At 42.8% G+C, this 23,146-nt stretch overlaps 1 protein-coding gene and 1 non-coding gene across 2 annotated transcripts in view; both read left to right on the top strand.

The window, feature by feature from the left end:
* Nucleotides 1-23,146, top strand: part of kynu (kynureninase) — a 166,539-nt gene that overhangs the window by 120,487 nt on the left and 22,906 nt on the right. The window contains 1 exon segment of the mRNA XM_041200223.1: nucleotides 5,730-5,815. Coding sequence (XP_041056157.1) covers nucleotides 5,730-5,815 — 86 coding nt within the window.
* LOC121285381 lies at nucleotides 13,683-13,801 on the top strand. Its single transcript, XR_005944665.1, has one exon. It is a non-coding gene; the product is annotated as a 5S ribosomal RNA (ribosomal RNA).

Raw genomic sequence — 23,146 nt, 5'->3', positions numbered from 1 at the left:
GGTTGGGCGAGATGCATGTCTCTCATGTGTGGTAAGCCCTCCCCAGAAGGGGCAGAGGATGGAATGTAAGCAGCATGATAGATGGGATGTTGGTGATATGTGTCCCACGTTAATGGTTGTGTGAGATCCCTGAAGAGAGTAGCCCTTTGAGTACATGACGCCATGATGAGATTTTGACATTGGAGGGAGTCGAAGGATGACTTACCCTGGTGGAGCGGATGAGGTCATTCATTCTCTTCCTGCACTGGATGGCATTTCGGACGCCGTTGGCAGTTGTGCTGACATCCACTGCGATGGCCTGCCAGGCCGGAGAGGTGAAGCTGGTGTGCTTCCAGGACATGCCTGTGTGCCCACAACCCTCTGATCAAGGCCTTGAGGGCACTGCTGGGTGAAGCGGGGTGCTGCCTTCTTGAGGCTTACGATTTCTCTTCTTATGCGTGGAAGACATCTGTAACGATCTCCTGGAGACAGGTGGGCTGGATAGAATGAGATATATGTGTTCAGCCGGCATTTAAACATGACGCCTGGACCTTCAACCCCTCCAGTTCATGGCGGGCAAACAAGTCAGCTCCCAACCCACCAGGTGATTCGGTTCATTAATCACCTGTGCATAATTAATGAGCTTCCAAGCGCAAAATTGGTGCGAGTTCCGGCCATTCTGGGCAACGAGGTTGGCGGCACCGAAACTGCCCGCTACCGCACTTAGTCTCATAAATGGAAAATTCTGCCAGTTATTTCTAAACTGTGCCCAGTAGTTCTAAGTTCCCTCGCGAGCGGAAACGTCCTCTCCCCATCCACCTTGCCAAATCCCCTCAGAATCTTATTTGTTTCAATAACATCACCTTTCTTTCTTCTAAACTCCAATGAGTATAGATCTAACCTGCTTAACATTTTCTCATAAGAAAATCCCTTCCTCCCAGAACTTAGCCAAGTGAACTGCCTCCAATACAAGTATATCCCTCCTTCAATAAGGAGATCAAAACTGTCCATAGTGCTTTAGGCGTAGTCTTACCAATGCCCTGTACCGTTTAGCAACACGTCCCGTATTTTATGTTCCAACCCCCTTACAAGAAAGACGAACATTCCATTTGCCTTCCTAATCATTTGCTGTACCTGCATCCTAACTTTTTATGATTCACGTACCAGGACACCCAGATCCCTCGTTACGACAGAAATCTGTAATCTTGCTTCATTTAAATATTTTTTTTCTATTCTTCCAGCCACTCCCACAGTGCTTTACTGGAGTGTTGTACTATATTGGGTGCTCAAGTCTCTGTAGTGAGACTTGAACCCACAAAGATTTGACTCAAAGGTGAGAATGCTTTCACTGAGCCATAGCTCCTTCAGGGCTTTTACCAAGATCCCACAGCAGGTGGTTATAAAAATCCTCATGGAAATGTTAACCTCCATGAAATTCCTTTTTTTTTCTACAATTGGGAACTGATGTATTTATTTCAGCAAAGCAGATGATCTGTATGTTTGTACACCCCAACAGAGAATTCAATTTGATATTCTTTCCCTGTTGCTGCTTCTTCAATTTCAGCAAAATTGCTGATGTGAACATTTTCGCATTAGCGTTTAATGCATCTACTGTTCAGCAAAATTTTCACAACATCATTTTTTGGGAATTTGTAAAAAAAAATAGAAAATGTTAGTAACAGAGTCTATTATCTGCCTTTCCACCTTGAATTCAATATTGTTATCCAGGTAAAGTAATGTGAAAAAAGATTTACTGCCAGCTTCCCAGTTATTTCCCCCCTTCCCCTCCCCCTTCTCTCCATAACTGAAACTTATCAACATGCACTCATCAAAATGTTCTGGGTGCTGGGTCAACTGTAATGTTCGTGACTGAGACCAAAAGATTATTGTTAGGTAAGAACATCAAGACGGTAGCATAATGGTTATGTCATCTCTCAAGTGAGTCAGCAATCTGAACAAATGAACCAGAGGCATAAGTTCAAATCTCATTCCAGCTAGGAAATTTAAATTCAATTAATGAATTAAATAAATCCAGTATTATACAGCAAATTTCAAGAATGGGGACTGTGAAACTACTTAACACATCTGGATCACTAATGTTCTTTAGAGAGTAAAATCAGCTTCATGGTCTGTGCTAGTTTGAGTTTCTTCATTGGTTTGAAGGGATTTATTAGCAACAGAAATTAGCTTTCTTTTTCTGGTCCATATGTGACTCCAGACTCTCAGCAACCTGGTTGACCCTGAAATGATGCAGCAAGCCATTTTCTTGTACTTAGTTCACCCTTACCTTTTCAAAGGCAATTAGGAATGGACTATAAATGCTGGCCTTGCCAGTGATGCTCACATCCCACTGATGAATACAGAAAAAAGAGTAAAGATGGGTAACTGGAGTTGAAATACTAATTACCACGATCTAATTGAACAGAAGAACAGGCTCAAGGGTTCCCATGTTTCTTTTTGTCTTAAACTGGGAGAGTGAGATCATTTTGTTCAGACCTCTTCATATTTACAATCAATACTTTCTCATAGCCAAGAGGATTCTGATGGAGTTCAAGAGAGGCCAACTCATATTGAGTCAGTAATCCTCATCTATGGGGTACTACAACATAGTGGTGTGCAGTCTTTGAGTTCGGGGACCACGTATTAGCAAAGTTGCACATCAAATCTTGATGAGATTCAAATGAAGGGGATCCTAAGTACTTGTTGAATGCTCAGTTCCTGGAACAGAAATTCTGCCAATACCAAGCCGCAATTCAACATTGAAGATTTATTTCTTCAACCTTGGAATTATTATTAGCCTTCTATGCTACTTCCTATCAGCTAACAGGTAGTTAGAAAATAAAAGAAAATGCATTTTCAACATATGCTTCAACATTGTGCACTTTAACCCAGGCTCTCAAATTGAAGCAGAATTTTTCTGCAAAAACAAAATACTGTGGACGCGGGAAACCCAAACAAAAACAGAAAATGCCAGAAAGGCTCAGCAGGTCTAGAAGCATCTGTGGAGAGAGAAACAGTTCACGTTTCAGGTCAATGGCGAGTGAAAGACCATCGAAACAATAACTCTGTTTCTCTCTCTACAGGTGATGCCAGACAGACCTACTGAGCATTCCAACATTTTCTGTTTTTAAATTTCAGATGAGCCCAGTCCCAATGTCAGCCAACATTGATATTCAGATCTAGAAGCTTAGTGCTAATTACTTCAATAACGAGAAAAGGGGAAAAAAAGGGCAGTGATGAACTGTTTGATTCTTGCTTTGTTTTTAGACTGTCATCCTGGGCTTAAATCAAATCTTCATTCCTGACATGCACCCAGAGGCCCAGTAGCATTTTTGACTAATTTGCATAAATAAAGGGACAGTCAGCTGTAATGAGCTTGGTGTACTGGACAGGTTCCTTACTTGAAACAGATAACTTTATTGCAGGGCTCTTTCAGAAGCTACATGCTTTAACCAGGCCAATGACTAGAAAGCTCTGCCCCTAAGATTACCCGTGCTTGGGGCTTATTCACTAACACAATCATGACCCCTAAAGGCAGTAGGAATTGTTATACCTGCAATCACTATACAGCTAAATTCTGCATGTGCACACAACTAAGGATGCCTTAACTATACTATGATAACCTAATTATGTATAAATATGTAATATTTTGGAAATTTACTATATACCCTGTTAGTTAATGTTATTATTCTCAATAATGTTCTTGTAAAGTGCCTTGGAATGCTTTATTATGTTAAAAGCACTCAATAAACATAAGTTATCATTGATATTGCTAAAGTTAAATTCAACCTACAAAGAGTTAATTCCTAGAGATACAGAAGACATTCAGAATATTGATTCTGATGGTTCCTGAATGGGAACACCAGGCATCAGATTACTCAGTTTTGCATTTTGGCTAAGCCTTCAATCGTAAGTGTCACAAGGGTTAATCCTCAAATGGCATGTCACTAACTTAATGTCTTCACACGCTAATATAGGCTTCAAAAACAAGTATTTCTTTCTCTTCTCTTCCTATTTTGTCAGCAATTGGTCATAGCAGAATATCCATTGTTCTTTAATTAACTAATTTGGTCTTTGTGCATACATGCAGGCCTCTATTCACAGTCAGTTTAAGTCAGATAGTGACACATAAAAGCAACAGAATGGCACATTGGACACATTCAGGTTCAGGTTGTAACCTGAATGTTGGATCAGATAGGGATACTTACCTTGTGTGTTTTGTTCGACCCTGTCCTACTAACTTCAACTTCAAGTGACTGGCAAATGCCATGTTTTTCTGCAGTGGATGCTGGCCAGGCACTTGGGTACTTTATGCAAATGGACTGACCCCAGGGCCTCTGGTGGGGGTCAACCCTAAATCTATGCCCCATTATTACCATTTCACCAAATTGGAAAACATTTGTCATAACTGTCCAAATGTATAGCTAGTGTCTATTACAAGTGCAATCCTTCTTGTCTGAGTTATCTTTCCGGCTACCCTCAAAGCAATACTTCACACCTAGGCTCTAAGGAAAAAAACATGCAATCTCTCATTACTTGTCTTCTCAAAATCTTTCTTAATTTTGAAAACTGCATGTATCCCACCTGGGCCTTCTCTTTCAGAAGAAAAAGCACCAGATTTTCCAACCTTTTTTCATAACTTTAACCTTTCATTCTTGGTATTGCTCCAGATTATCTATTCTCATAGCTATTCCCTATTATAGTGTTCAGAATTGAAGGCAGTACATCAGATGGATCTAAATCCACGTATATAAAGAATTCAACGTTACTGCCCTGTTTTTTTATTCATTACCACACACGTATAAAACTAAAAACCCAGTTGCCTTTATGTGCTTTTTTTTTATAAACCCTGAACTCCCATCTTTGCACCTGCTGGCTCTGTTTCTTAATTCCAGTTAGGGTTTCACAAACTATGGCATACTTCCTCTCACTTATTTTACCTAGAACTTTTAGTTCGTATTTCTCCACATTGGACTGCAGCTGCAAATGATCTGGACATTGCACTCTAATGCCTTGATCCTGTGGGCATTCATCAGGTTTTGCCATGTTCCCAATTTGATATCATCAATAAACATTTATATCATTCCTCTTGTATCTATGTCCAAATCATTTCTATTAATGGGAAACAAAGAGGTCCCAGTATGGATCCTTGAGGCACACAAGTATCCATGTTCAGTCAATCTGAAAAAGATCCATTTGCTCCATTATTTTGTACTGTCGCAATCAATCTCTCTCCAACTGATTTTTTACCTTCAATGCTTGTCCTTCATGTGTTGTCATGACTAATTGCTGTCTGAAAATCCATATGTTCTGTGATTTCCTTAAAAAGTCAATTATATCTATTGAGCACAATCTGCTCTTTACAAATCCATGATAATTATCCCTGATTAGCCTATGCCTTTCTATACCCAATTTCAGCCATCAGTGTGGACTCTAGAAATTGTCCCACAACGAACAAAGGAGTAATTAGCCTGTAATTTCCTCCTTCATCCATTTCCCTTTTTTTTGAACAACGTAATGAGATTTGCGATTTTCCAAGCCTTTGGCACAGTTTCCATTTTCAAAGATTTGTAGAAAATGATAGGAAAAATAATTAAGGCATAACCCTAAGTATCTGAAATCACTCCAAAGAAAACATGAATGTCTTCTACTGCCCTATCCCAGGAGGATAGCCACCCTTTTGCCATTAGACAACTAACATGTGAAGTTTTGAATCATCTCTGCATGTTGTTTTTCTCTCTGCTTATTAGAAATTGACTTAAGTCCTGGCGTGAATGGATTTCGACTATCAAATCCACCCATTTTATTGGTTCGTTCACTGCAAGCTAGCTTAGAGGTAAGTCCATTGATAGGGTTGGGAAATTTTAGTTTTAAATAAACATTTATATCTGTAGGATAATAGAGTCAAATCTAACTTTAAGTTTTTATTTGTGTTGCTTAATTTGGCTTAAGTTGTGTTGCATAACCTAACCCAATTATAAAGACTTGCCCAACAATAGGAAATAAACATGTTATTGGTTATAAACTATTCAACCTATAGCCCACCTCAAAAATATCAAGGATTTAATAAGATATATTTTGGCATTTTACCATCAACTGCTTTCTTTCACTCATCAATAATCAAGGGTGACATGAAAACAAGACTTACATTTATAAAGCACTTTTCACAACCAGAGGACATCCACAAGTGCTGTACCCTAAATTCTCAAAGTGCAGTCACTGTTGTCACAGTAGGCAATAATGGAGTCACACAATCTGTGCACAGCAAATGTGATAATGACCAGATAATTGGATGTTAATTGAGGTATAAACATTGGCTAGGACATCAGGGATAACTCCTCCTCTGCTCTTCCTCAAAAATAGTATCATGGAATATTTTATGGTAGATGGAGCCTCAGTTTAATGCCTCATACAAAAGATGGCACTTTCAACTGTGCAACACACCCTTCATACTAAAGAGGAGCAACAACCTGTAATTTTGTTCTCAAATGCAGGAGTGGCACTCAAGCTCACAGCCTTCTGATTGAGAAGTGAGAGTGCCATCAACTGAGCCATGACTGACAGCCATAGCTGCCACAAATTAAAATAGGATAATTAATACAACATCATAAACAGAGCACTAATATAGTTCATAATTATCCACAACACATGATTTGAATTCATCTTAACATCGAAAACAGTAACATTCAATTGACAGTTACAGCATATGTTGGCCTTTGATAGGTTATTTGGTAAAGAAATAGATGGTCTTTGTATATTTCCTGTTTGTTTATATCTTGGACAGTGTTAATTAGAAACATATCGAAGGTGAACTTTGTCCCAGGTGGTAGTATAAAATTACCAATAGGAAATCAGCAGTCGGTTTTACACCCCACCCGATTTTATTTTTGAATGCATCTTTGGTTGGGTAGAAGTTTAATGCCTGAATCAAAACTGCTCTCATCCCTTGGAATTGTCTGGCTCATCCCTTGGAATTGTCTGGCTCTAGTCCTTAGGATGCAACTGTAGGAAATTATCTGTAGTCTTTTCACCTGGTGTCACAGCAGCCTTTTTCCTTAACTTCCAGCAAACACCAAACCTGTCAATCATTTAATGAAGTTGGAGCTCTCTTCAACCTATTTTATGCAATTTTGCTTATCTGGAAGTTTTCTTTTCGTGATTATATTTAACAAGTTTACATTTAATAGAGCCATCTCCCAGACTCCAAACAAATAGGTGCCAAACATCTGGTTGAATCTTGTTTGCTTTGTTGTAAAAGAGACGCACTTTAGACTACTACAGTCAACAAGCTGTCTTACCTTTAATATCCTTTTCATCTCTGTAATTGCAGAGACATAACATATGTCAGATTTGCTACAGCTTTTCCTGCAGATTATATGAACTTTAATGCAGCTGGCAATAATGGAGTCACTAACTATTAAATGATAAATGAGAACAATGACACTACTGCAGATCGGTGAGGTTAAATTAAGGATAAATCCCGCAATAACTGACAGCTGTGTGGAGTCTCATAATGTGTAAGTGTTTTCTTCATATCTTATTGGACGCTTGTGCGCTTGTTCAGTGCCTGAGAAGTGCATCTGTTTAGCATCAGAAAAACAAGCACAATATGACTGAATTTGTAGCCCATTGAATCTCCTTTTAGCTATAAAAAGAAATTCCATCTAATCAAATTAACCTAGTGAAGAAAAATAAAAGATACCTTTGCTGCTCTACTGCTGACAGATACTACTACAGATTACTGCTGGAGGGGCATAATGCAGCCTGTTGCAATACCTTAGTTCAAAGAGAACCTTCCAACATTCAACTGATCAATTCAAGTGATTTGTGTTCAGTTTCAACCTTTTTGCGCTCAATTATTTCTAAATTTCAGTAAGTTTTCTGAGAAATTTCAAATTTGTTAAGCATGCATGGAGTATTTGAGACTGTGGGTGGAATCGTCCGGTCCCATCCCATTGACGTCAGGTGTCATGGGGGTGGAGAGGGAGTAATATGGCAAGAAAGCTAAAAACCGGTTTCACGCCGTCATACGTTGCACCCGTCAATGGCAGGCCACCCCTGCTGCCACCGCGTGTCGAGAACCTCATTTCTATACTTTTGCCCCACATTATAAGCCCTGCTCTCCAGAATAATCTCCCCACGTCAAATATATCACCCGTGTCGGCATGACTTCAGAACAGCTTGTTTCACGACTACCTTTCAAAGGCATGCACCTGGCAACCTGAGCTTCGAAGGGAACTCGGAGGTGAGTGCACACAACCTTGCTCAGCTCTGGTGTGCATCAGCCGTAGGACATCAAGGAAGAGGTGCTGCACGTTCTGGGGTTGGGGGTGGTGGGGGGTGGTGTCGGTGGAGGGTGGGTCACAGGCAGTCGCTTTTTTCCCAGCTGACTTTCAATGCGGTGCCGGGACAAGGGCTCGAGTGTGGGTAAGCCGGGGTGGGTGGAGCAAGGCATCAGGCAGCACAGACTGAAGAAAGTGCACAAGCACATGCCAGGGGTCTGTGGGGGAGGGGGGGGGGGGTGGGGGGGAGTGGTTGCAAGGGACGCAGCTACGTACTTGGAAAAAGTTGTCAAAAGTGAGCATTTTTCTGCAGCTGAGACTGTTCAGCTGCAGCTCCATTGGGATGCTTAGAGCCGGGCCTCTGAAGCTTTTCTGCTCATTCAAGCAATGCAAAAGCATGAAAATGCCACCAAAGGCTCCAGAATTTTTTACCCCTCGGACACAGACTGCAAATTAATGTGTGTTTTAGGAGGCAGCTCCCTTGTAAAATCCACTTGTGAAAGGTGGTTATGGCACAGTCACTGGCAGAGGTGCTCACAGCCCCTTGCAATGTCTTTATTAAGGTTTGGACTAGTATCCATCATGGTTCATGCTAACAGTGCAGCTTTGGAGTGCAGATTAGGGGAATGTCTGCTCCTGAGCTGAGAGCACAGCATGCAGTCCAGTGGCCGAAGCTGCCGCCAATCAGTCAAGTGGAGTGGGGTGGATGTGGGTGGGGCTTCAGACATCCAATGAGCGCACTACACACTGGCCATCCAAGTGGTGGCCAGCACTCTCCTGCTTGTGTGAAGGGGCCTTCTGACTTAACCAAGAGAGGTTCTTAAGACACATATGCTCACCTAGGAGTCTCTTTTTTTGATCCTGCAGGAGGAGAACATCAGGATCACGGAGCCTGGTGATTTAGCGCGATGCCTCATGATCTACAGGGAGCAGAGAAGGAGGAGAAGAGAGAGACGGAGGCGCCTGGCTCAACAAAGAGAGGAGCATCACCCTCAAGGTGAAGGTGAATCAGGGCCTACTGCACACGCAGCTGAAGATCCACAGCAAGCTGTCACTTGTGCGTGCTTCGCTAGACCCAGTCATTCCTGCAGATGAATGAAATCCAGTGTCACCAAAGACTGTACATATCTAGGGAACTGGTTGGTCATGTGACATTTACTGCAGGATTTGGCACCACAGGGATATGGAGGGCATCCACTGCCAGTGGCCGTGAAAGTGACTGCGGCACTTAATTTTTATGCCAGTGGCTCTTTTCAGGGCTCCACAGGCAACCAGTGCAGGATCTCACAAGCCTCTATGCACAAGTGTGCACAGGAGGTCACTGATGCCATCTTTGTCAAGGCACAGAACTTTGTACATTTCGCCTGGGATCAGGAAAACCAAGAAGCGAACAAGGAGCCATAGGCAAGGAGACATTCTTGGGAGTTCATTTATAACAGTGAACATTAAGTACAAGTGATTAACACACGTGCCCAGGGTGTGCAACTACATCTTCTTAACGCTTGGCCTAAATAGCCAAGTGGTTATGGTACTAAATTTGTAACCCCAAGATCAAGAGTTCAAATCTCACAATGGCAAAACTATGAAACAATGTAACTTAGGCTTGGCCTAAATAGCCAAGTGGTTATGGTACTGGGTTTGTAACCCCAAGATCAAGAGTTCAAATCTCACAATGGCAAACTATGAAACAATGTAACTTCATCTGAAACAGATGGAAATGGGTTTATACTCGAAAGAGTTACCTTTCTGCTTGGCCTAAATAGCCAAGTGGTTATGGTACTGGGTTTATAACCCCAAGATCAAGAGTTCAAATCTCACAATGGCAAACTATGAAACAATGTAACTTCATCTGAAACAGATGGAAACGGGTTTGTACTCGAAAGAGTTACATCTTCTTAACGCTTGGCCTAAATAGCCAAGTGGTTATGGTACTAAATTTGTAACCCCAAGATCAAGAGTTCAAATCTCACAATGGCAAAACTATGAAACAATGTAACTTAGGCTTGGCCTAAATAGCCAAGTGGTTATGGTACTAGATTTGTAACCCCAAGATCAAGAGTTCAAATCTCACAATGGCAAAACTATGAAACAATGTAACTTAGGCTTGGCCTAAATAGCCAAGTGGTTATGGTACTAGATTTGTAACCCCAAGATCAAGAGTTCAAATCTCACAATGGCAAAACTATGAAACAATGTAACTTCATCTGAAACAGATGGAAACGGGTTTGTACTCGAAAGAGTTACATCTTCTTAACGTTTGGCCTAAATAGCCAAGTGGTTATGGTACTGGGTTTGTAACCCCAAGATCAAGAGTTCAAATCTCGCAATGGCAAAACTATGAAACAATGTAACTTCATCTGAAACAGATGGAAATGGGTTTGTACTTGAAAGAGTTACATTCCAAAAATTTGCTTGGCCTAAATAGCCAAGTGGTTATGGTACTGGGTTTGTAACCCCAAAATCAAGAGTTCAAATCTCACAATGGCAAACTATGAAACAATGTAACTTCATCTGAAACAGATGGAAATGGGTTTGTACTTGAAAGAGTTACATCTTCTTAACGCTTGGCCTAAATAGCCAAGTGGTTATGGTACTGGCTTGGCCTAAATAGCCAAGTGGTTATGGTACTGGGCTTGTAACCCCAAGATCAAGAGTTCAAATCTCACAATGGCAAACTATGAAACAATGTAACTTCATCTGAAACAGATAGAAATGGGTTTGTGCTCGAAAGAGTTACATCTTCTTAACGCTTGGCCTAAATAGCCAAGTGGTTATGGTACTGGATTTGTAACCCCAAGATCAAGAGTTCAAATCTCACAATGGCAAAACTATGAAACAATGTAACTTCATCTGAAACAGATGGAAACGGGTTTGTACTCGAAAGAGTTACATCTTCTTAACGTTTGGCCTAAATAGCCAAGTGGTTATGGTACTGGGTTTGTAACCCCAAGATCAAGAGTTCAAATCTCGCAATGGCAAAACTATGAAACAATGTAACTTCATCTGAAACAGATGGAAATGGGTTTGTACTCGAAAGAGTTACATCTTCGGATTGCTGCTGCATACCTTCCATTTACTCGAAAGAGTTACATCTTCTTAGCGCTTGGCCTAAATAGCCAAGTGGTTATGGTACTGGGTTTGTAACCCCAAGATCCAGAGTTCAATTCTCACAATAGCAAACTATGAAACAATGTAACTTCATCTGAAACAGATGGAAACGGGTTTGTACTCGAAAGAGTTACATCTTCTTAACGCTTGGCCTAAATAGCCAAGTGGTTATGGTACTAGATTTGTAACCAGAAGATCAAGAGTTCAAATCTCGCAATGGCAAAACTATGAAACAATGTAACTTCATCTGAAACAGATGGAAACGGGTTTGTACTCGAAAGAGTTACATCTTCTTAATGCTTGGTCTAAATAGCCAAGTGGTTATGGTACTGGATTTGTAACCCCAAGATCAAGAGTTCAAATCTCACAATGGCAAAACTATGAAACAATGTAACTTCATCTGAAACAGATGGAAACGGGTTTGTACTCGAAAGAGTTACATCTTCTTAACGTTTGGCCTAAATCGCCAAGTGGTTATGGTACTGAGTTTGTAACCCCAAGATCAAGAGTTCAAATCTCGCAATGGCAAAACTATGAAACAATGTAGCTTCATCTGAATAGGAACAGATGGAAACGTGTTTGTGCTCAAAAGAGTTACAATTAGTTACTCGAAAGAGTAACATCTTATTAACGCTTGGCCTAAATAGCCAAGTAGTTATGGTACTGGGTTTGTAACCCCAAGATCAAGAGTTCAAATCTCACAATGGCAAACTATGAAACCAATGTAACTTCATCTGAAACAGATGGAAACGGGTTTGTACTCAAAAGAGTTACATCTTCTTAACGCTTGGCCTAAATAGCCAAGTGGTTATGGTACTGGGTTTGTAACCCCAAGATCAAGAGTTCAAATCTCACAATGGCAAACTATGAAACAATGTAACTTCATCTGAAATAGATGGAAATGGGTTTGTACTCGAAAGAGTTACATCTTCTTAACGCTTGGCATAAATAGCCAAGTGGTTATGGTACTGGGCTTGTAACCCCAAGATCAAGAGTTCAAATCTCACGATGGCAAACTATCAAACAATGTAACTTCATCTGAATAGAAACAGATGGAAATGGGTTTGTACTCAAAAGAGTTGCAGGGAGCAGCACTAGGTGAATTGTTCCTTCAAAGGGCTAGCACAGACACAATGGGTCTAATGGCCTCTTTCTAATCCCGCAGGAGTTGGCGCGACGCGCGTCTGTGAGTGTCCAGGTCGCAGCCGATGCCATCCAAGACCTGAGAACGGTCGTGCTCGGACCCGACGTTATTTTGGGTCTTGAGGCGGCCCAGGTGCGCGGTGGTCTTCTGTCTGAGCGTTCCCCTGTTCGGACGGAATTCCACATTGGCCCCAAGCCCCGAACCCTCCCTCGGGTGCTGGTGCCCCGCAATATGAGCCGCCTCGGGGACATGCCCTCTGTGCCTTTTGGCACGGCAAAGAGGGGCTTTTTGTACGGACTGCTGCTGCACACCTTCCATTTTCTCGCCCTTGTCCGTCGACCGGACACGCCCTGGCGTGCCTTGTTGCCGTCCAGCGGCGGAGGCCCCCGATGGGAGGCCCTCTATGGAGGTGTCCTCCCCCTTTCTATCGGGGACCTGGGTTGGAGGGTGTTGCATGCAGCAGTCCCTTATAATAAGAGGATGCATAGGTTCACGGACTCTCAGGACACGTGCCCTTTTTGCGGTCTTGTGGAGTCCGTGGACCATGTATACATAGGATGTTGTAGGCTGCACTCCCTTTTTAGTTATTTGAAAAACCTTTTATTGATGTTTTGTTTGCACTTCAGCCCCACGCTCCTGATCAATGGGCACCCGGTGCGGAAGGGGGTCGGGAAGGAGGAGGACCTCCTCGTGAACCTGCTCCTGGGCCTGGCCAAGTTGGCCATTAACAGGTCCAGGCAGCGGGCGATCGACGGGGGAGTCCAGCCCGATTGTTTGTCCCTCTTCCGTGGCTACGTTCGCTGCCGGATGACCCTGGAGAAGGAGCACGCGGTGTCTGCTGGCACTCTCGAGGCCTTCCGTGCTCGGTGGGCACCGCAGGGACTGGGGTGTTTTGTTGACCCCTTTAATCACATTTTGATTTAAAGTTTGTAAGTTTCCTTTAAACTTTGTTCTTGGTTTTACAGCTGACCTGAATTAGGGGCTGTGCCTGATTTATCCCAATTTTGTTGATTTGTTTTTTTTTAAAAGATTATCAAGAGTTCAAATCTCACAATGGCAAACTATGAAACAATGTAACTTCATCTGAAACAGATGGAAATGGGTTTGTACTCGAAAGAGTTACATACCTTCTGTACTGAAGGGGAAAAACCCTTCCAATCTCATCTTTTGCCTATGGCCATACTAGTCTGAAATCGCCCGATCTCATCTGATCTTGGAAGCTAAGCAGACTCAGGCCTGGTTAGTACTTGGATGGGAGACCGCCTGGGAATACCAGGTGCAGTAGGCTAGCTTGGCCTGAATAGCCAAGTGGTTATGGTACTGGGTTTGTAAGCCCAAGATCAAGAGTTCAAATGTCACAATGGCAAATTATGAAACAATGTAACTTCATCTGAAACAGATGGAAACGTGTTTGTACTCGAAAGAGTTACATCTTCTTAACACTTGGCCTAAATAGCCAAGTGGTTATGGTACTGGGTTTGTAACCCCAAGATCAAGAGTTCAAATCTCACAATGGCAAACTATGAAACAATGTAACTTCATCTGAAACAGATGGAAATGGGTTTGTACTCGAAAGAGTTACATCTTGGCTTGGCCTAAATAGCCAAGTTGTTATGGTACTGGGTTTGTAACCTCAAGATCAAGAGTTCAAATCTCACAATGGCAAACTATGAAACAATATAACTTCATCTGAAACAGATGGAAATGGGTTTGTACTCGAAAGAGTTACATCTTCTTAACGCTTGGCCTAAATAGCCAAGTGGTTCTGGTACTGGGTTTGTAACCCCAAGATCAAGAGTTCAAATCTCGCAATGGCAAAACTATGAAACAATGTAACTTCATCTGAAACAGATGGAAACGGGTTTGTACTCGAAGGAGTTACATCTTCTTAACGCTTGGCCTAAATAGCCAAGTGGTTATGGTACTGGGTTTGTAACCCCAAGATCAAGAGTTCAAATCTCACAATGGCAAACTATGAAACAATGTAACTTCATCTGAAATAGATGGAAATGGGTTTGTACTCGAAAGAGTTACATCTTGGCTTGGCCTAAATAGCCAAGTTGTTATGGTACTGGGTTTGTAACCTCAAGATCAAGAGTTCAAATCTCACAATGGCAAACTATGAAACAATATAACTTCATCTGAAACAGATGGAAATGGGTTTGTACTCGAAAGAGTTACATCTTCTTAACGCTTGGCCTAAATAGCCAAGTGGTTATGGTACTGGGTTTGTAACCCCAAGATCAAGAGTTCAAATCTCGCAATGGCAAAACTATGAAACAATGTAACTTCATCTGAAACTGATGGAAACGGGTTTGTACTCGAAAGAGTTACATCTTCTTAACGCTTGGCCTAAATAGCCAAGTGGTTATGGTACTGGGTTTGTAACCCCAAGATCAAGAGTTCAAATCTCACAATGGCAAACTATGAAACCAATGTAACTTGTGCCTGATTTATCCCAATTTTGTTGATTTGGTTTTCATTTAAAAGATTATCAAGAGTTCAAATCTCACAATGGCAACTATGAAACAATGTAACTTCATCTGAATAGGAACAGATGGAAACGTGTTTGTACTCGAAAGAGTTACATCTTCTTAACCTTCCAAACCCTGCTGCTATGCTTTGGCTCCAGCCTGACATCCACAGCAGAGGTGGAGACAGCCGGCTGACTGCTATGCCCTGTCTCTGATGACCTTGGCAGGAGTCATCTGGAGGGCTGAAAACTGAAGGGCCCCAGCCTGCTTTTGGGTTCTTGCTGTGTGGCAGTGGCACCCTCCTCGGCCTGTGGAGCTGGAGCTACTGGGGTCACAGGAAGAGGGGATTTGGATGGGCCAGTTACTTCTGGAGTCACCTGGGTGGATGGCCCTGCGGTGTATATCTGCTGACCCTTCTTCCCATAGGCGCCCAAAAGCCCCTCGCTGACTCCTTGAGGTTAAGGGGAAAGTGGAGTGAGATCGAGCTGCCCCGCACACCTCTTCCATTGACACTGTTGGAGGCCAGCTATAGTGTCAGTGATGAGTTCAACCCACACACAGGATTGATGTCCTGGACCAAGGTCTCCGTGGCGGCTGCCATCCTACCATTGTCGACCTCAGTGCATTGGCATGCGAGCGCTATCACCTTAGGCTGAAAGCAGAAGGACTCCTCCATTGTGCCTTGCAATCTGATGAGTACATCTGATGAGGTCATCCCTTCCTGATGTTCCCGAGCTTGCTTTTGCAGCTCCAGCAACTGAGATATGACCAAGTCCAGAGGCTGATCATCAGACACAGCCTCAGCAGATTCCTGGCCTCCAGCAGTCCCCCGAGTGCCGGAAGCCTCGGAAGTCCCTGGTGCCGCCTGCTGTGGCAGGCAGTGCAATTTGCTCACCAGATTGTGACCCCGAACTACTCTAGAACTAGTTCCCTCTGAGATTTGTTTCTGGGTGCTGGTGGACAGTGTGATGGCTCTTCAATCAGGGCATCATCAGATTTGTCTTCCAAGGTATCTTCAGGCCTGAGTCCCAGCAAAAGCGTGGAGAGATAATTAGCGCATGGCAGAGGACTGCAGAACAGGGGAACTCACTCACAGTGTGGTTGCCTGATGGATGTTGCACTACTGGATCCTCATGTGGTTGAACACCACGGACCTCATTGTCAGCACAGGAATGGTCCAGATCATTGCCAGCCAGCTGGATGACTGTGTTTTCAAAGTTTGTGAATGACTCTGTTTTCAAACTTTGTGAGGATCGTGATGTTGGGCATTCCTTCACCGGTCTGCAATCTCTCCCTTTTGTTGTGTGCCAGCTTGTCCTGCATGAATACAGGTGAAGAGAGTGTAAGCAGGATGCCTGCCAGGCCAGCTGAGAAAGATGCCTAGCATATGTGGGTGGTGAGTGGTGCCATGGACGGGTTGAGGACATGACCTGCAGGGTAGATGAAGGTGTGTGTGAGAGAGTGATTGGTGATGTCCCTTGAACTGGCAGTGAGTGAGACCCCTGTGGTTGTGTGATGGGATGGTGAGTGTGTGAGTTGAGAGTGATGAGGAGTGACTAACCCTGGCAGAACAGAGGAGATCGTTCATCCTCTTTGGGCACTGCGTGGCTGTCCTGTTTTGCAGGACATTGACGCTGAGCACTGCTGCCAACGCCTCCCACCTGGAAAAACTCAGCAGGTCTGGCAGCTTCGGCGGAGAAGAAAAGAGTTGACGTTTCGAGCCCTCATGACCCTTCGACAGAACTTGAGTTCGAGTCCAAGAAAGAGTTGAAATATAAGCTGGTTTAAGGTATGTGGGCGGGGGGGGGGGGGGTGAGGTGGAGAGAGAGAGAGAGAGAAGTGGAGGGGGGTGGTGTGGTTGTAGGGACAAACAAGCAGTGATAGAAGCGGATCATCAAAAGATGTCACCAACAATAGAACAAAAGAACACATAGGTGTTAAAGTTGGTGATATTATCTAAACGAATGTGCTAATTAAGAATGGATGGTAGGGCACTCAAGGTATAGCTCTAGTGGGGGTGGGGAGAGCATAAAATATTTTAAAATACTTAAAAATAATGGAAATTGGTGGGAAAAGAAAAATCTATATAATTTATTGGAAAAAACAAAAGGAAGTGGGAAACAGAAAGGGGGTGAGGATGGAGGAGGGAGCTCAAAACCTAAAGTTGTTGAATTCAATATTCAGTCCGGAAGGCTGTAAAGTGCCTAGCCGGAAGATAAGGTGTTGTTCCTCCAGTTTGCGTTGGGCTTCACTGGAACAATGCAGCAAGCCAAGGACAGACATGTGGGCAAGAGAGCAGGGTGGAGTGTTAAAATGGCAAGCGACAGGGAGGTTTGGGTCATTCTTACGGACAGACCGCAGGTGTTCTGCAAAGCGGTTGCCCAGTTTACGTTTGGTCTCTCCAATGTAGAGGAGACCACATTGGGAGCAATGAATGTAGTAGACTAAGTTGGGGGAAATGCAAGTGAAATGCAAGTTGAGACAATTGGAGCTCACTTCTTTGGGCAGGAATCCTCTCCCCATTCAACTGATCCTTTCACCCACCTCCAATATTCTCCCTCCACCTGGACCCCTCCCTCTGGATTCTTACCTTCTCTTGATCTTTTCATTGAGAACTATCGACGCGACATTAGTCGTCTCAATTTCTCTGCTCCTCTCACCCATTCGAACCTGTCTCTCTCTGAACTTACTGCACTCCATTCTCTCAGGTCCAACCCTGACATTGTCATCAAACCCGCTGACAAGGGTGGAGCTGTTGTTGTCTGGCGCACTGACCTCTACTTCGCGGAGGCTGAGCGTCAACTTGCAGACACTTCCTCCTATCTCTCCCTGGACTATAACCCCACCACTGAACATCAAGCCATTGTTTCCAGGACTGTCACTGACCTCATCTCCTCTGGGGATCTTCCTCCCACAGCTTCCAACCTGATATGTGCCCAACCTCGGACGGCCCGCTTGTATCTCCTACCCAAAATCCACAAACAGAACTGCCCCGGTAGACCGATCGTCTCAGCTTGCTCCTGCCCCACAGAACTCATTTCTCGTTATCTTGACTCCCTTCTCTCTCCCCTTGTCCAGTCCCTTCCCACCTACATCCGTGATTCCTCTGATACCTTACGTCACATCAACAATTTCCAGTTCCCTGGCCCCAACCGCTTCCTCTTCACCATGGACGTCCAATCCCTCTACACCTCCATCCCCCACCAGGATGGTCTGAGGGCCCTTAGCTTCTTCCTCGAACAGAGGCCCGAACAATCCCCATCCACCACTACTCTCCTCCATCTGGCTGAACTTGTTCTCACACTGAACAATTTCTCCTTCAACTCCTCTCACTTCCTCCAAGTAAAAGGTGTGGCTATGGGTACCCGCATGGGCCCCAGCTATGCCTGTCTCTTTATGGGATATGTGGAACATTCCTTATTCCAGTCCTACTCCGGCCCCCTTCCACAACTCTTTCTCCGGTACATCGATGATTACTTCGGTGCTGCTTCATGCTCTCGTCGGGACTTGGAAAAATTTATTAATTTTGCTTCCAATCTCCAGCCCTCCATCATTTTCACGTGGTCCATCTCTGACACTTCCCTTCCCTTCCTTGACCTCTCTGTCTCAATCTCTGTTGATGGACTGTCCACCAATATCCATTACAAACCCACCAACTCCCACAGCTACCTCGACTACAGCTCCTCACACCCCGCTTCCTGTAAGGATTCCATCCCATTCTCTCAGTTCCTTCGCCTCCCTCGCATTTGTTCCGATGATGCTACATTCAAAAACAGTTCCTCTGACATGTCCTCCTTCATTCGTTTAGATAATATCACCAACTTTAACACCTATGTGTTCTTTTGTTCTATTGTTGGTGACATCTTTTGATGATCTGCTTCTATCACTTCTTGTTTGTCCCTACAACCACACCACCCCCCCTCCACTTCTCTCTCTCTCTCTCTCTCTCTCCCCGCCCCCCCAACACACACCTTAAACCAGCTTATATTTCAACTCTTTCTTGGACTCGAACTCAAGTTCTGTCGAAGGGTCATGAGGACTCGAAACGTCAACTCTTTTCTTCTCCGCCGATGCTGCCAGATCTGCTGAGTTTTTCCAGGTAATTCTGTTTTTGTTTGGGATAATAGATAAGTAGACAAAAGGACAAGATTGAAGTCAATGGAAAAGACTCTCGAGAATCATGTGCAGTGTAAAACAGGTTACTGATTCACTATGATCCCATTACGCACTCCTGTCCTGGCAATCTCATCCCACAAAACCCGCTCACAGTAAACTTCCATTAGCAACACAATAAACAGGCATGATTCCACCCTCTGTTTACAAGATAATTATGGATGACAAAAGGCATCTACCCCAGCTCATCTCATCCATTCAAATAAGATATGAACGTATGTAGTAGGAGCAGGAGTAGGCCATTTCGCCCCTCGAGCCTGCACTGCCATTTGATAACATTGTCTATATTTTACCAGTGACAGCAACTCAAAAATATTTCATTGGCTGTAAAGCAATTTGGGACATTGTGAAAGGTGCCGTATGAATGTATCATTTGTCTATCTTTCATTATACCTGCATGCAGTAAGCAGAGTGACTGTAGCAATGGTGAAATTGGAGGCCCAGTGCTGATTCTCTAAGGATAATTAGTCACAGAGCAATCAATTGATGTTAGGAAAATAGCTACAAAGAAGTCATTATATTTATAAAACAATTTAACTCTGTAGATAATACAACCTTATCATTCTGACTTCTCTGGTGCAACCCACAATATACCATAAATGGCACCTGCTCCTTTTATTCTAATGCCATTATCCCCAAGATTTGTCAATCAGATATCTACCAACAGCTCAGGAAAATGTAGTTTGAATTGATTATCTGAATTTTTCAGAGGAGAATGCTATATGGTACAGCCTTCAGTACAGCCTTAACTCAAGAAGTGTATTGTTTCCTCTTCCCCCAGAAACTGTCATACAAATTATGTTGTACACAACCTAGTGACAAATAGGAAATTTAATTCCCAGACTTTACAATAGTGATAAAATGGGTGACAGTAAAAAAAAGGCAGCAAGAAACACCAGCAAATAGGGCCAAAGTGGGGAAAAAATGGTAAAAGGCGCAATTAATGGCTCTTTACTTAAATGCACATAGTATTCGGAACAAAATAAATTAATTAACAGTACAACTAGAGATTAATGGGTATGATCTTATGGAGACATGGTTACAAAGAGATCAAAGCTGGCAATTAAATATTCAGGGCTATGTGACTTTTTGAAAGGACAGGCAGGAAGAAAAGGGGGTGGGGTAGCTTTGTTAGTATGAGATGGAATAAGCACAATTGCAAGAAATGATCTTGGATCGGAAGATGTGGAATCCATATGGGTGGAGGTAAAAAATAACAAGGGGAAGAAGACACTGGTGGGAGTAGCCTATAGGCCCCTAACAGTAGCTATGCTGTCGGACAGAGAATAAATCAGGAAATAATGAGGGCTTGTTTAAAAAAAAAGGCAGTATATTAATCATGGGTGACTTTAATCTCCATGTGGATTGGGAAAATTAAATTGGCAGAGGGAGCCACGAGCAAGAATTCATAGATTGTATTCGGGACAGTTTCCTAGAACAATATGTTGTGGATCCAACCAGAGATCAGGCTATTTTGGATCTGGTAATGTGTAATAAGACATGTTTAATAAATGATCACAGAGTAAAAGATCCCCAAGGAAACAGTGACCACAATAGGGTGGAATTTAGCATTCAGTTTGAGAGTGAGAAACTTAGTTTGGAAACATCTGTGCTAAACTTAAAGGTAATTACAAAGCAATGAGGGCAGAGTTGGCTAGAGTGGACTGGGAAAGGAGTTTAGCAGAAAAGAGGGTTGATGAACAATGGCAGCCATTTAAGAAAATAGTTCATGACTCACAACAAAGATATATCCCAGTGAGGAAGAAGGATTGTCGAAAGGGGATAAACCAACCATGGTTAACCAAGGTAGATAAGGATAGTATCAAAGTGAAAGAAAAAACATACAATGAGGCAAATATTAGTGGTAAGCCAAGGGATCGGGAAAGTTTTAAAAACCAATAGAAGATGACCAAAGAAAAATAAAAAAGAAAATAAACTTTGAGGGTAAATTAGCAAGTAATATAAAACAGACAAATAAGAGCTTCTTTAAATATATATAAAGGAAGAGAGAGGCTAAAGTCAATAGAGGCCCCTTACGGAGTGAGGCTGGAGAAATAATAATGGGGAACCAGGAAATGGCAGAGGAGTTGAATAAATACTTTGCATCACTCTTCACGGTAGAAGACACTAAAAGCATACCAAAAATACTGAATAATCATGGGGCAAAAGTGGGGGTGGAAATAAATACAATAATTACCACTAGAGAAAAAGTATGAGGGAAACTAATGGGGCTAAAAGCCTGATGGGTTGCATCCTAGGAAATCAAAGGAAATAGCTGCAGATATAGTGGATGCACTGGTAGTAATCCTCCAAGAGTCCTTAGATTCTGAAAAAAGTCCCAGAGGATTGAAAACTGCCAATGTAACACCCTTATTCAAAAAGGGAGGGAGAGAAAAAACAGGTAACTATAGGCCAGTTAGCTTAACATCCATCATTGGGAAAATGTTGGAGTCCATTATAAAGGATGTAATAGCAGAGCATTTAGAAATGCATAATCTAATCAAACAGAGTCAGCATGGCTTTCTGAAGTGGAAATCATGCCTGACAAACTTATTAGAATTTTTTGAGGTGGTAACAAGCAAGATAGATAAGGGGGACCAGTAGATGTAATATATTTGGATTTCCAAAAGGCGTTTGATAAGGTACCACACATAAGGCTACTTAATATGATAAGAGCCCATGGTGTTGGGGGTAGTATATTAGCATGGATAGAGGACTGGCTAACTAATAGAAGACAGAGAGTTGGGATACAGGGGTGGGGGGCATTTTCAGGATGGCAACCTGTAACTGGCGGAATGCCACAGTGATCAGTGCTGGGACCACAATTTTTTGCAATATATATTAATGACTTAGATGAGGGAAACAAATGTACTGTCGCCAAGTTTGCAGATGACACAAAAATAGGTGGGAAGGCAAGTGGTGAGGTTGACACAAAGAGTCTACAGAGGGATGTAGACAGGTTAAGTGAGTGGGCAAAAATGTGGCAGATGGAATATAATGTGGGAAAATGTGCGGTTATGCACTTTGGCAGGATGAATAGAGGAGCTGAATATTATTTAAATGGAGAGAGACTGAAGAAAGATGCAACACAGAGAGATTTCAGGGTCCTCATGCATGAATCCCAGAAAGCTAGCATATAAGTTCAGCAGGTAATAGATAAGGCAAATGGAATATTGGCCTTTATTTCAAAGAGAATGGAGTATAAAAATAGGGGGAAGTCTTGCTAAAACTATACAAGGCACTAGTTAGACCACACCTAGAATATGGTGAACAGTTTTGGTCCCCTTATCTAAGGAAGGATATACTGGCATTGGAGGCAGTCCAGAGAAGGCTCACGAGGATGATCCCAGGGATGGAAGGATTTTTTTATGAGGAGAGGTTGAGTTGGTTGGGCCTGTACTCATTGGAGTTTAGAAGAAAGAGAGGCAATCTAATTGAAACATATAAGATTCTTAGGGGGCTTGACAGGGTAGATGCTGAAAGGTTGTTTCCCCTTGTGGGAGAGTCTTGGACCAAAGGGCATAATCTCGGAGTAAGGGGGCGCCCACTTGAAACAGAGATGAGGAGGAATTTCTTCTCCCAGAGAGTAGTCAATCTGTGGAATTCTTTACCACAGAGGGCTATAGAGGCTGGATTGTTAAGTATATTCAAGGCTAAGATAGACAGATTTTTAATCAGTAAGGGAATCGAATGCTATAGGGAAAAGGCAGGAAAGTGGAGTTTAGGATTAACGGATCAGCCTTGATATCATTGAATGGCAGAGCAGACTCGATGGGCCGAATGGCCTACTTCTCCTATGTCTTATGGTCAACACCCTGTTTTGCATCATTCCCAGTTTTTAGGTTCTTACGTTTTTTTGATAAGGCCCAAGATTTTCAAGCCTCTGGTACATCAACACAATATGTTTTCAGAGTTGTGTCTACTTTGGAGCATAATGAAAATTTAGCCTGCTATTTATGTGCTGGTTTAAAATCAAAAGAGAATTT

The sequence above is a fragment of the Carcharodon carcharias genome, chromosome 12 (assembly GCF_017639515.1).
Source record: "Carcharodon carcharias isolate sCarCar2 chromosome 12, sCarCar2.pri, whole genome shotgun sequence".
NCBI lineage: Eukaryota > Metazoa > Chordata > Chondrichthyes > Lamniformes > Lamnidae > Carcharodon > Carcharodon carcharias.
The sequence above is the reverse complement of the archived record's forward strand: the minus strand, read 5'-3'. Positions and strand labels throughout refer to the sequence as shown.